Raw genomic sequence first — 13,380 nt, forward strand, 5'->3', positions numbered from 1 at the left:
AATTATCTGCCTTCCTTACCAAACCATTACTATGATTTTGTTTTGGCTCGTCAGCTCCTCTCGATTACTGGTACCATGAATTTCTCTTCATTTTAAAACTGAAATGAGTCATCATTCTAAAAGTCAAAATTATAGTACATAATATGCTCAAACTAAAAAAGCTGCATTAATTTCAAATAAATCTGCACTTGAAAAAAAGTTTTTTAAGCTCTTCAAAAGGAAAACTCTGTATTTATGTTAAATGGTGTTTAAATATACTGTTGCCTACAATCTTGACTGGAACTGTAAATGCTAGCACAGGTGAATATTAACACTATTAAGACAGCCTACTCCTTTTTTTTTTATTCAAACAGAAAAATATATTGGGAAGTAACATATTAAGGAAAAAAAACGCAATTTTTCTGTAAGCATTTCTTGTTAAATCTTTTGAGAGAGACGGGTCTTCTGTACAACATTTTATTTTAAAAAAGCAATTCCCGTTTGTTGTTATAACACTAATTCACAGTGTCTCTCTGTTACAAAAACCTTTTAGAAATTTATAATGATATAATGTACTATGTTAATTAGCTACGTATTTTGAAATTCTGCAGGGCAATAATTTCTACTAAAATAAAACATCATATTTACCTAATTTTTTACCCTTACTATTAACTTTAGAGAATTTTACTTTTTCCTTCTCCAAAACATAGGTTTCAATTACACACAATATAGTAGCCTTCCTTAAAGAATGCAGAATCATTTGGCTTAAACATCTGAGTGAACACAAATAGTAATCACAGATCATCCTGCTTTAAACAGCCTCCCTGGAAAAGGGGACAACCCCTCCCTTTAAAAAGGAATTCTCTTTCTGCTACAGTCATTCACTATTTTATACTGAATTAAAGCAAAACACTGTAGATGAGAACACACAAACGTGATTTATACTCCGTTTGTGTCAGAGCTGATACAGCATCTTTAATTTGTTTGATGTGTCTTCATAAAATTACTTCTGAAAATAACATAAATCACTTTTCCCCATGCTGCTTTGAGATGTTTTCCCATGATGGCTGGCAATGGACCACTACATTTAGCTTAAGAATTTTAAATGATACACTGAATTCTGCTGGAAAAGCAGGTTGTTGTACAAACTGTAACAAGAACAAGAAGAATTACCTTCTGGTTACAGCAATCGTTTGTTTTTGGAAACCCCCCTGAAATTAAACAGCTTCAACCTGAATGCTTGCTGAATCTAGTTAACCATTTTCTTCATATAGGTTATTAAAGGCAAAATTATTACTACTAATTCACCTATAAAGATAACAGTATTTGGGGATCCAGAGAGGAGCTTCTTTCTGGTGACTGCCTGATAAGCATAGTTTGGGATGTAGCTATTAAAAAAATGATAGGCAGGCCTATTTACTAAAAATTTATTAAAGAAGTAGCAGTGTGCAGGCATTTGATTGTTATAAATCTACTCCTTTTTTCTTCCAAACCCAACCAAAGTACCTGAATTGGACTGAAGTTAGGAGTAGTTTTGATTCAGAAAATTTACCTTCATGATGAAGATCTATAAAACAGTTTTAATAAGTAGATTTGTATTTTAAAATGTCCCTGAAGAAGACAGTGAAAATAAAAAATTAAAAAGTACATATTCACAACTTGAGTGAATAGAGTAACTGAACACTTACCCTAAAGCTTGGAAAGATGGAATGGAACGTGCCCAGTGCATGGACAAGAAAAGCAACCTGGAGGCAGACTCGCAGATATAGTGAACGTTGAGATAATCAGGCATAGGAGAAGGCATGGTGAGCTGGCAACCAAGAAAAAAAAAAGGGAAAAAAAAAGTGCAAGTCAGTTATTTTACTTTCTTAAAAAGAAAACCTGGTAATAAAAAGATCAGTCTTACAGTCTCTTTTAAGTGAAAAAGTAAAATTGTTTTCTAATCCTGAAATAAAAGGGAATGGCTGCCTTTTTCATTATTAGCCACACTGTTACAGCCTATAGCAACTACAAAGCAACAAAAAAGGCAAAAATTTTGAATCTTTATCTCAGATAAATATTCATGTCTGGGTCACCTGGAGATGGAAAATCCGAAATAAAACTCAAAAGTTGAGACATTCTCAAAGAATACAAGTTTTAGAAGAATCACTGTAGTTAGACTGAAGTTGCTTACATTTATATATAGATAAATACATGAACAAGACAAACACAGAGGCATCATTACTTTCTAAAGCTTTGCCCAAAGGAGTGGAATAAGTAGCCTGAAAAATTAGAGGAGTTACCACAATTCCTAGGGACACTCTGTGTGTGTGAATTTTGTTTCACAAAACATCTTTTCCTATACTTTGAATTAATATTTTACAAATAAATACATCAAAAATCTTTTGATGTGAGTAAAATACCTAATACACAGCTGCTCCCAAGTCATAAAACCACAATCAATATACATCAGAAAGGACCAGCTCTACCTTTCTCATTGTACACGACTAAAATCTGTGGCGTTACCTGCATATGTGAAGAAAGCGGGATTTGACCCCAAACTGCTAATTATAGTGTTGCAGTTTTATCTTCAGAAATTAATACTTCTTAATATAATGGTTTGGCTAAGGCAATTTAAAAAAAAAACCTGACATCAAATGAGAGATGTTCATTTGAGTGATCAAAACGTGTTGATGAGAGGGGCAAAGTTTAATAAAATGCCTGGTACTGAAGAAGTTTTCAGATGAGCAAACTTTTTGATTTGTCCATGAATAATAAGATGAAAACAATGGATAGAAGAATTTCTGCAGGCTGGTAAAATGAGAAATAAAGCCAGAAAGTGTATGGTTCAGTAACAAAGAAACCGTTTTCTCCCCTTAATGATTAAAGTAAATTAATCCCATACTGACAAATGCCTGTAAGAGTCTCAAAATCCAGTTGTGGATTGCATCAGATCCACCTGTTAACAAGTGGGAATGTGGATGCTGCGTGCAACACTTACCCATGTAAATCCTTCTGCATGGATGACCTAGTATTACTAAGGTAAGAAGCTATAAACTAAACAGTGCAGCTACACCACTGAAGAGAGCTGAATATTTTCTCAAACAAATAGTTAACCGGCGAACAAAAGCGCTGCATTCATCAGAAATGAATGCCAATACCTGAACAAAGAGTTGCTCTTCTAAGAAATTCAACGCAAGATTTAATCAGCTCATTATTTTGTATTACTACGTTAAAATGGTTACAAATAGTCGACGGTAAAAAAATATTAAGTACCCTGAATGCTACATGTGCCTCACTGAGTAGCGGCCCCTCTATTTCAACGATATTCATGCTTGTTTCTCCACCGATCAGCTGTACGTTGGCTTCAATGTTGTCGGAGTTCTGGCACGCCGCACTCTCGCCTGGATTTAATGCTTTTGCAAGAGTATCAAATGCCCTGGAAGATCATAACAAAACAAACAAACAAAAATCTCATTTTAGAAACTTTCAATTTAGGAGGAACCAGCACATGTCTGAAACCTGTGTTTAGATGTCTGTCTCAAAGAACCAGCTTTGGAAAATAAAAGTCAGTAGCCTGCTTTTCCCAATGCTCCATCAAACAAAATCCCTAAAAACTCCGAGTTACAGTGGCTGTGAAACAAAAATTAGCAGCAGATCCTGTTCACACTGGTTGCCAGCCGATTCACAGTTTTGACATATTGATTGTGCTGCTAAATCACAGTTTGCCTTTCAAGATCTCTTTAGTGATGTTTACCGAGAATGCTGGCAGGAGCGTTTTGAGGACATGATCATCAGACTGCTGTTAAAGCGACTTAATGCCCCTATAAATGTTACAGATTTTTGCTGCTATGAATAAGCTTTTTTTTTTTTTTTTTAACAAGTACTGAGTTGTGGTTATGTTATTCAACTTAATTTGAAAAGACTGTTTTGAAATATGTAAGAGAAAGCACTCTCATGCTTTCAGTACCATCCTTAGCACCCTTTGATGTGGGGCAGTGACTTGTCACACGCACAAACGTTACGGGGGAGATCTCAGGACAAGCACAGATACAATACTCATCATTTTGCTGCTTGATAACAAATTTGTTGTTTTCCTATTCACAAATACACCTGAGAACCACAACCGATGTATCTTCAATCAAAAATATACAGACTTGATGACTGCCTGCAGACAGATGACATATCCTGAGGGGGTATCGTTTGTATAGTGTTGCATGACAAACTTAGGGACTGAGGACTGAAAACTTCACAAAACCTGATTATCAGCTTGTATGTAAAGCTGATTCTCAATTTACAGAGACAGAATCTAAAATGACTGATTTAATGCCGAAGTCTAGAGTAGAACTTTGCCTGTTCTTTTCCCTAGCTGTCCAAACTCATTAACACCCTAAAAAAATCTACGTTTACTACGTTTGACATAACCATTTACAACCCAACGCAACAGCACAATAAAAGAGCTGCTGACCCTGCCCCAGGCTTGGGATGGTAAATGCACTGGTTTCTGGTCCGACACTGGCCTGTATAGCTTGAGCTGTATGCATGAGGGTGACGGAGGCACGCACAAGTGGACTACACAGATGTGGCTGGGCTGCTTTTTGTCTCCAGTATATGGAAAACAGGCACAAAGGGAATGCCTTCATGGGTAAGCTCTAGAAGGTATGTTATTGGACTCCTGCTAGGAGATCTGAGTTTCAGGCCCTGCGTGGCTCACTCGTGGCAGCCTTAGGCAAACCCAGCAGCTCAGTGACAGCTGCTTCTTAGGAAAAACAGAATGTCTGCAGGGCTCTTCATGTAGCGGAGACAGAAATGTAAGAGAGGAACAAGTTTTCTCAATTCCCCAACAGGTAAATGTCATATGCATCTGCCACGATCCTGTATTTATTCTAGTACAGGCTGAAGAGACCTTTTTAAATAGGGTGGGCAGGTACACTGGTTAACCATGTCTGCCCGTGATACTTTTGTTTCCAACTTATTCTTGAGTGCTTGCTTTCAAAGAAATCTTCTCCCTCCTATCTCATAAACCGGCAGCAGTAAAGCCAGCAGAAGTCAGCAGAAGCTTTGCTTCCTCACCGCTCAGCGTTGCGGGTCCTTTTCATGCACGAAGCCCCAACATGAGCAATGATTGCAAGGTAAAACACCAAGGAAAAGAGAACCTAGAACAAAGCATGCCTGGAAGCGACGAAAACCTAGCCCACGAGGTGAGTAAAAAAAGGCGTAATCAACGTTAAAATACGTGGTATTGACATCCTTTGCTAGAAACAACTTTGGTTCTCTTCTCATCGGGCACAGTCACTAACAGATATACAGGGCTGCTGATAAACTGTAAAAAATGGACATAGATAATGAAGCCATTAGAGGATGAGGTGTATAACATGACAGCATAAAAGCAGCAGAATGCTAGCAGCCCAGTTGTATGCTAAATTTGTGTCAGAAAAAGTGCAAGCTTAACTACGGTAGCTGCAAACAACGGAATATAATAAAATTCATGAAAAACACGGACGGATAAACTTGCTTCCTGAAATCCCTTAAACTCCTTTTCTTCAGTAAACATCTATGTCTGTGAGATATAGCTGGCATATGGTCTGGCAAGGAAATGGAAAGATTTAGATAAAAATTTTAGTTTCTGCTTGGGTACCAACCTCCCTTTCACAGGAGCATTTAACTTGAACCTCCCCCCCGGACATCTATCAGGTTACCCGGGCAAGAGTCTCACCGAGCCGAGCCTGCGCTCCTTCAGGCTCTCTGGCTGAGAGAATTTGATGACGCCTTTTCATGGATAGATTTTTAAAACTGAACAGAAACACTGAAGTTGGCAAAAGCAAGCATCTGAAAGTGCCAGGAAATAAAGAAATGAAAAATCACTACATTTTTTTTGAACAGCCATAGCAGTGAATGAAGTTTATCAGCACGTACAACAATACTATTTACACGGCACATGCTTATGTTCTTTACCTAGGAGGACACAGCAAAGGCCCAAATTGGCACCTACATAAAGTCACACTGACTTTCTAAGCAGCATATAAAGAAAAGAGCAGAAAAAAAGCGTTCTGCTTGCAATTATACAAAGCACTAGAGACCATAGAGGCAATCCTGTATTTCAGTTCATACAAACTACTTCACTCTATACTAATGTTTTTTTTTCCTTGATGGATTTACTCCACATATGCGTTTTCAAAACAGCACGTACAATGTAGATGGTGCGTAAAGGAATATTGCTGGGACAGCTGTCAGAAGCTTGCATGAGATGACAACCAAGGAAGAACACGATTGTTATTGACGGAATAACTAAGTATGTGCTACACAGAGTATCTCACACGTATGCTCAGTCAAAACCAGTGCAAGAGACAAGTTTGTAAAATATTCAATGAAAGTATTTGTATTGATGGTGAGAACTCTGTGACTTCTGTGTAGAAAGAAAATGCTTTTCAAGGTTTTAAGGCAATTAACAGTTACAGGCATTAAACTACTTACACAGATGAGACCTCTAAGAAACAGTTTTCCAGGATGACAGAAAGTACTAAGTCTATAGTACAAGATCAAGGCCAACCAAAAGGTAAAGAAATCAGCCGTAACATTTACACTGAAATTCATTTCAAGTACAAACAACTGAAAGTACTTATTTCTCAAACGGAACTTCCTTCTGATTTCACTTGGAAGAATCTTACAAGATTTATGTTCTACATAAGCTTAGGCTGTTATTATTACTATTTTTAATGCAGATAAATTTCTTACACTGCAGTGATTTAATTAATGGTCTGAATTGACAGAGATCTTTTCGAAAAGAACAATATTTTCAAGTTTAACATGCCTTACCTTGTAACATCACTACTAGCTTGTTCTTCTTGCTGGAGTTCAGATAATGAGGCATCTCCATTACTTAAACTCTCAATCATAGATAGCTCTGTACTGCTTTGTGACATGTCTTTGCATTTACTGAGATTTGCTAATGAAGTCACCACGTTTGCCAGTGTACTTAAATCTCCCTGACATGCTTCAACCTAAGGGAAAAGTAGAGCTTTTAATTCTCTCATATTGGCAGCAGATAACTTGCAAAAGAAGATTCTAACTTTTACATAAATGAAGAATTGAGCATGTGAATAGACCTGTAAGAAAATTATTGTTTTCATCATAACACAGCAATTAGACACTGCACTGCTTCTAAAATATGAAATATTTAGACATTTACTTTTACAAGTAATAGCTATCTATGTCTTTCAGAAAGAATGCTACAGAGGGTAAGCAAGTGCAGAAAGAGCATTTATCATCTCCACTCACTAGTCAGTCACTAGGACTGTAAGACTGCACCAGACTGTATTTTTAGCACCTTCCTTCCTTCCTCGTGTAAATGAGTCAGTAGTAATAGGGTAGGAGAATGTTTGAAAAGAAGGAATGGATAAAAAGTCACCTTTAAAAGCAAGCAGAAAAAGAATTCTGCTGCAGCCTTTCTGGTTTTTATGTCTGTATTTAACTGCAAGGGAACAAGGTGATTCAGTACTGACTGGCAATTCAGAGAAGCACTAGGACATGTTTCCCCACCCTGCCCCATAAAAAAAAATTTGTAAGGAAAGTGCATGATTACAGACAAGTATGCTGCCCCTAACACTAGCATGCTACATGTCATTTAGCTTGTGTTGTCATACTCTACAGCCAGAGCCAGAAAATGAAATGGAATAAACAACTTTTGATGGGGCCCTTTGCAGACAGAGTGAGGTAAAATGCATGAGAACACTATGAGGTAATTTAGTATCAGCTAGAAAAATACAAAAGCTTCCTACTGTGTATATATAGGGAAGTTACCACATGGCTTTAGTGGATCAGTAAGTGTAGCAAAATGGAAACAAAGGAAAACCAGCTCAGAAATAAGATTGTTGCTGAGATAGCTCGGATTAGATTTGCAAAAAAAAATTAGCAATTCAGGGGAAAAAAAAAAACCTAACAGTATTTATAAAATGCACTGTGATAAAGCCATCAGAGGTTTTGCAAACACCTGGCTTTATTGGTGCAAAAGAAATATCCAAGTGTCAGGATCACCCAATACACAGAAAAATAATGCAGCCCTTCAAGCTCTCTAAAAACATGGAGGAAAGCATTTACTTTGTAGAGTTTTTTAGCATTTTTACTAGGCAAAGCTAAAAGCATTCATTCTTGTGAAGAGAAGGCATTTGCAACACTGGCTAATATTGTAAAGGGAGTGTTTTAAAAATGAATTTAACAAAACAGAAGTAAAACAAACCAGAACACCCTTCCTTCCCTACATACACAATTACAGCAGTCAACTCGATATATCAGTCATATCATCATATACCTTATCTGGAGTCATCAGCACAGCAGGCTCACTTTTTATTGCAGACTGATGAATGTTAACAAACATTCCTGATTCCAGCAGACCTGTTGATCTGACACAAAACAGCACACGTTTTAATTTTCATTAATTTTTAAATTTTCTTGTTGCAGGAAACAGAGACAGCTGCTTCTGAGTGGAATTTACCTACCGTGCTGTTTCATTATCTGTTACAAAAGTTGGAGTTGCAGCTAATGGACTACGGAGATCTTTCCGAATGTAGATCTTTTCTGTAGAAGCTGCACAGTTTGAAGATTTTTCTCTTGACACTTCAATAGGTTTCCTCTCACACTGCACAGCTAACAAAACAATATACAACTATTAAGTCACATCCCAAATTACAGACTAAGAAATAATCCTTTTTTTTCTTCTCTTTCTTTAATCTGCAATTTTAATAATGATTCTGAAAAAAAAAATAAAAATCCCATAACCAATAAGCTAACAACTTGGGTAAAAAACAACACACTGATTTGGTTTGTTCTTAATGAAATGATGTAGCAGTCAAAGTTTGAGACCAAACATAGAGACACTGCATTTTTCAAGTTACAATTAAGGGAGAAATCCCCTTATACTTTATTTTTAATTTGGACCTTTAAGTGGAGGCTTACGGCTTCTCCTTCTCTCCCTTTCACTACCCCACACTCTCAGTTCATTCAGAAAGGACCCATGGTACCCTTCTCCGTGGATTGAGGGGCTGGGTTGAACCCACATAACTTGCTGCACTTAAAGAAGCTCCTCAGGTTAGGACTTCGGACAATACAGTGGGAAAAGGATGTTCACAAACTTCAGTTCAGACCATTTACGATCTGGGCGACATCCCGACCCACAACCACCGACTTCAGAGAAGAAGCAGATTTTTAATTTTAATAGCTCAGTGTAACTGAGTGGACTGAATCTGGGCTTTAGCCTACAGACACATCATCTTCCCTTGAATGGTTAGAGAACATTAAAATGAAACTTCAGTATTATACCCTATGGGGAACTCTCTAGCTCTACGGAATAAAGCCAAAAGAAACCAGTTTACAGTTTGATTTTAAAAGTTTAAAAGGAAAATTTAATTTCTGGAAAAGCAACATAACATTGTTACTGTAAAACTTAATTAATAAAAGGTATTTACAAAGTACAAATGTTTTTAACATATGCAGTAAGTTGTTCTTCCACAATTTTAAAGTGGTGAAAGTCATTTTATAGATTGGAATAAGATCCTGAGAGTCACAAACCAGGCCTATACATAATTTAAAATATGCATCAGTTCACCAGCCTGATAAGCACCGGCTACTGGCTAGCAGAGCCTCTTTACTGTTGTACTGCACAAAGAAACTGTTTAAACCTACAAAGAAAATCCTGAATGTTCATTATTTTAAAACACAAAGGTAAACAGGAAAAAACCTGTTTTTTTTCTTCAATTACACAGTTTTGGAAAATGCGTAGCTAAACAGAAAAATTAAAAAGCTTTCAAGTTAGTAGCAGACTGTGATGCTATTTGAATTTTTACATTGGTAAGTATCATAAACCCAAATGTCATAATATCATCAAGTACGGACAATGCCATTAAAGTTAGTCCGTAAGCCACAAATGGTGCTTTGGAAGGGTGGGAGGTGGAGGCAAAAGTCTTTTACCTTCCTTTGCTAACCCTGTGCTTGCTAGCTGGATCCGAGTTTGCTGAGAAAGGGCTTCTTCAAGGGACGAATAACCCCATGGAGGGAGCTCCAGCACAAGACGGTGCCGAGTTGTCTTTCCTCTCCCTACTCCACTGAGGAATGAGACTTCTTACCCCAAAACAATCCTATCCTCCGCTCGGTATTCCACCACCACCCAGAGATCCTCCTCCTGCCTTCTGACCCTCAACCCCAGCGCTTTTTTTCCACTTAAAAAGTCTTCTGTGGAGGGACAAAGTACCGCCAAGTTGAACTAGAAGGTAAAGGGGTAAAGATCCACTTTCACCACTCCAGCCTTTCCTCCCTTTCTGATTTCATTCCCTCTGTGCTGGAAAAGTGTTACTGGTTTCTGCTGACAGAAGCAGGGCTGTAAGGAGGGGCACGTCCACAGAGGTTCAAGAGGGTCAGCAAAACAGAGCTGGATGGCAGAGAGCGAGGACAAGACTAACACTGCGCGTATAGCAACAGCGTGGCAGAACTGGGGCTGAAGAATTCGTGTATTCCTTGATTTTCTGCACATTTAGTATTCTGATAGCGCTGTGGTATTGCAATATCACTACATCCAATGTACGGAAATCTAAAAAGGAACTTGAAAGCCGCAGGAATCGGTAAGAACTGAACACAGGGCACTACGGATCTCTGCCTTGTGAATAACTGTCTCTGCAAAGCTTTGCCAAAAGTGCACAGCAATTGCCAGTAATCTTAGCTGTGGAAAAAGCAACAAGAAGGTAGAAGGATTCAAAACGTTCAGTAGCTGAATTTACACATAGAAAAATTGAACTGCACATATAAAAACCAAAGATAGAGACATGCTTGACATTAGCCATCTAGGAACACAATTCGTTCACTTTTACCACATGCAATGTGCTTATGAAGTTGGTCAAGCAATAGGTATGCTTGAAAACGTTTCAGACTTCTGATACACCAAATTTGTACAATTCCTTAAAGGAAAAAGACACAACAATTTAAGAATATAAAATCAAGATAACAATTTGTGTTAATACAAAGCATCTCTTTCGTAACACAAACTTTAACATAGCTGCCAGCTAAAATAATTTACACTTATTCAGACTTACAATCTTGTTTCATCCCAAACGCGATGCATCTCTGCAGCCTACAGTACTGACATCGATTCCGGTGGTGTTTGTTAATGACACAGTCTTTTGTTCCCCGGCACGAATAAACTAAATTCTTCCGTATACTCCTTTTAAAGAATCCTTTGCACCCCTCACAAGTTACTGCTCCATAGTGACGCCCTAGTTACAGAACAACATAAATCACGACAGTAATTTTGCACTGTAATATTATTTTATTTAGAGTTTATATTTATCAAAACCAAAGTATTTGCTATTTTACCCAGAAAAAGAACACTTTTTTGCCCTGTGGGTTACAGATCTTAAAATATATCGTGGCTATACAACATAAAAAAGCAAGTGAACCATTCTTCTAGTTCAAAGCACTTAAATGGGACAGAAATAGACAACTTGCTTATTAAATTCTTGCTGAATCTGTTGACAGCTGTGTTAAAAAAAGCTAAAAAACCAGGTTAGCAAGAACATAGAAGAAACTCCTTTAATTTATACATTCTTTAGCAATTTTTTTTAAATGTCCCTACAGTCAAGCCCTGTTATTGCTCATTACAAATTCAGCTGTTGAAATCGTATGCATTAACTCTAATGGAACCATGGAAAGCACAAGCATGGCCTTTGACAGCAGTAGGGAATCACTTCAAAGCTTTACTTTCACCTTTCATTTTCCTAACAGGGTAACGGTACATCCTTGGTTCCTTCAGTAAAACTTCAATGAAAGAATACTCTAAAATAGCTAAATACGTTGTTTTTTTTTTAAAAAAAATCAGTTCTTCTGTGAATTTTCTAATATATAATACTAACATCTAAAAATTACTAGGATATACTACACAAAAAAGTCAAGTTTAAGAATTATCTTTCAGAAGTAAATTGGTTTGATTCTGCTATAGCACAAAATACAAATATTACTAAAACATACTGGTTTTAATTAAGGGAGTCTTGGCAATTCCAACCATTCTAATTCTATGATCCTGAAGCAAAAAAAAATAAAAAATTCTAAAACCTAAGATCACTGACAAACACTCAAAATACATACTGCAGAGGCACTAAGGCTGCTCTTTGAACTAAGTAGGGCACATTACAGAAATAAATCTGAAATATGAACTAATTTTTGGGAAAATGCGTTTTTAGATTCTTTCCTCACTCCTCACAAACTCTTTTTTAGATACATCAGTCTTGTCTGCCTGAAGCGTCTAGAAATTCTGATAGGTTTTCCAGATTCCTTTATCACAACCACATTACCACATTATTTAAATGTGAAATTTTTAGAGCATCATATATATGAAAGGAGTATGACTAAGTGAAACATTTTAACAGCAGCTGGACTGTGAATACTTAACATCCATCCTGCAAGGCTGCTTCTTCACCTGCTCTTCTGATGTAGCTTCCTGGGACTCCAGCTTGGAGGTGTCTGCAAAGCAGTTTGCAGGATGGACACTGCTGCTCACACGGGAAGCTCCCCAGAACCTGCAAAAGAGGTCATTCGCCCCAATTCCACTGCCACTGCTCGAGATCCCTGGGCCAGGAGAGGAGGAATACCTCCTGGGATCTCCAACCCTGTGCTGGGAAGCCAGAGGAGTCTTGCCCCTTGGAGCACACCAACCTGATCTCTGCTGTATCTTTGTTTGGCAGAAATTTCCTTTGAGATGGGTGAAGTCTGACGTGTATCTAGAGCTCCAGGAACTAGATTTTTAATGCTAAACTTTGCCATAGTAGAAAAATTGTAATTGGTTTTATTGTCTAGGAAGTTTGCTCCCCATCCTACCACCTCCCATGATGATATCCTAACATTAACTACTTCCTCCCCCGGCCCCCTCATTTTATACACTTTATTCCCATCACTTCCCAAAAGGAGCATTTAACTGCAACTATCATGTTTTGATATTACTGGAGGTCCATCCTACAGACTTCACTCACAAACCATAAGAATCTTCTAAGGAAGCAACCATTCCCCTACTTAGACTTATTTTAGCTAAGTCAGTGAAGAGCAAAGTTAAATGGGTCATCTCTCTTACGCCCCACTATCTTCTGTAACAAAGAAACTGCAAAGAAAAAGGAGCTTTCAGCTAAACCATGCTGAGGAACAGCCCTTGTAATTCTCTCTGTATTTTTTTAAATACAAAAGAGATCCTCTCAGTAATTCCAAGCCTGACAGATCTGGAACACCTGATGGCAGGCACACATGCAAGGGGAATGTGGGAGACACAGTTCTCCAGTGCAGTGCTCCCATTAATATCATTAAACATTTTTCTTTTCTTACCTTAGCACTCTACTTTGGCAACATATGAACATACAGTTCTTAAGCTTATTTTTTACTGGAACCATAATGTGT

At 37.6% G+C, this 13,380-nt stretch overlaps 1 protein-coding gene across 3 annotated transcripts in view; it reads right to left on the reverse strand.

Annotated features, from left to right (window-relative positions):
• NR2C1 (nuclear receptor subfamily 2, group C, member 1) overlaps positions 1-13,380 on the reverse strand; it is a 39,461-nt gene that overhangs the window by 8,830 nt on the left and 17,251 nt on the right. For all 3 annotated transcript variants that reach the window (XM_009702365.1, XM_009702364.1, XM_009702363.1), the window contains 6 exons: positions 11,037-11,216; positions 8,454-8,601; positions 8,267-8,357; positions 6,775-6,959; positions 3,235-3,397; positions 1,668-1,789 (listed from right to left, as the gene is read on the reverse strand). In XM_009702365.1, coding sequence (XP_009700667.1) covers positions 1,668-1,789; positions 3,235-3,397; positions 6,775-6,959; positions 8,267-8,357; positions 8,454-8,601; positions 11,037-11,216 — 889 coding nt within the window. The remainder of the gene's footprint in view (positions 1-1,667; positions 1,790-3,234; positions 3,398-6,774; positions 6,960-8,266; positions 8,358-8,453; positions 8,602-11,036; positions 11,217-13,380) is intronic.

The sequence above is a fragment of the Cariama cristata genome, unplaced genomic scaffold (genome assembly GCF_000690535.1).
Source record: "Cariama cristata isolate BGI_N322 unplaced genomic scaffold, ASM69053v1 scaffold5246, whole genome shotgun sequence".
In the NCBI taxonomy this organism is placed as follows: domain Eukaryota; kingdom Metazoa; phylum Chordata; class Aves; order Cariamiformes; family Cariamidae; genus Cariama; species Cariama cristata.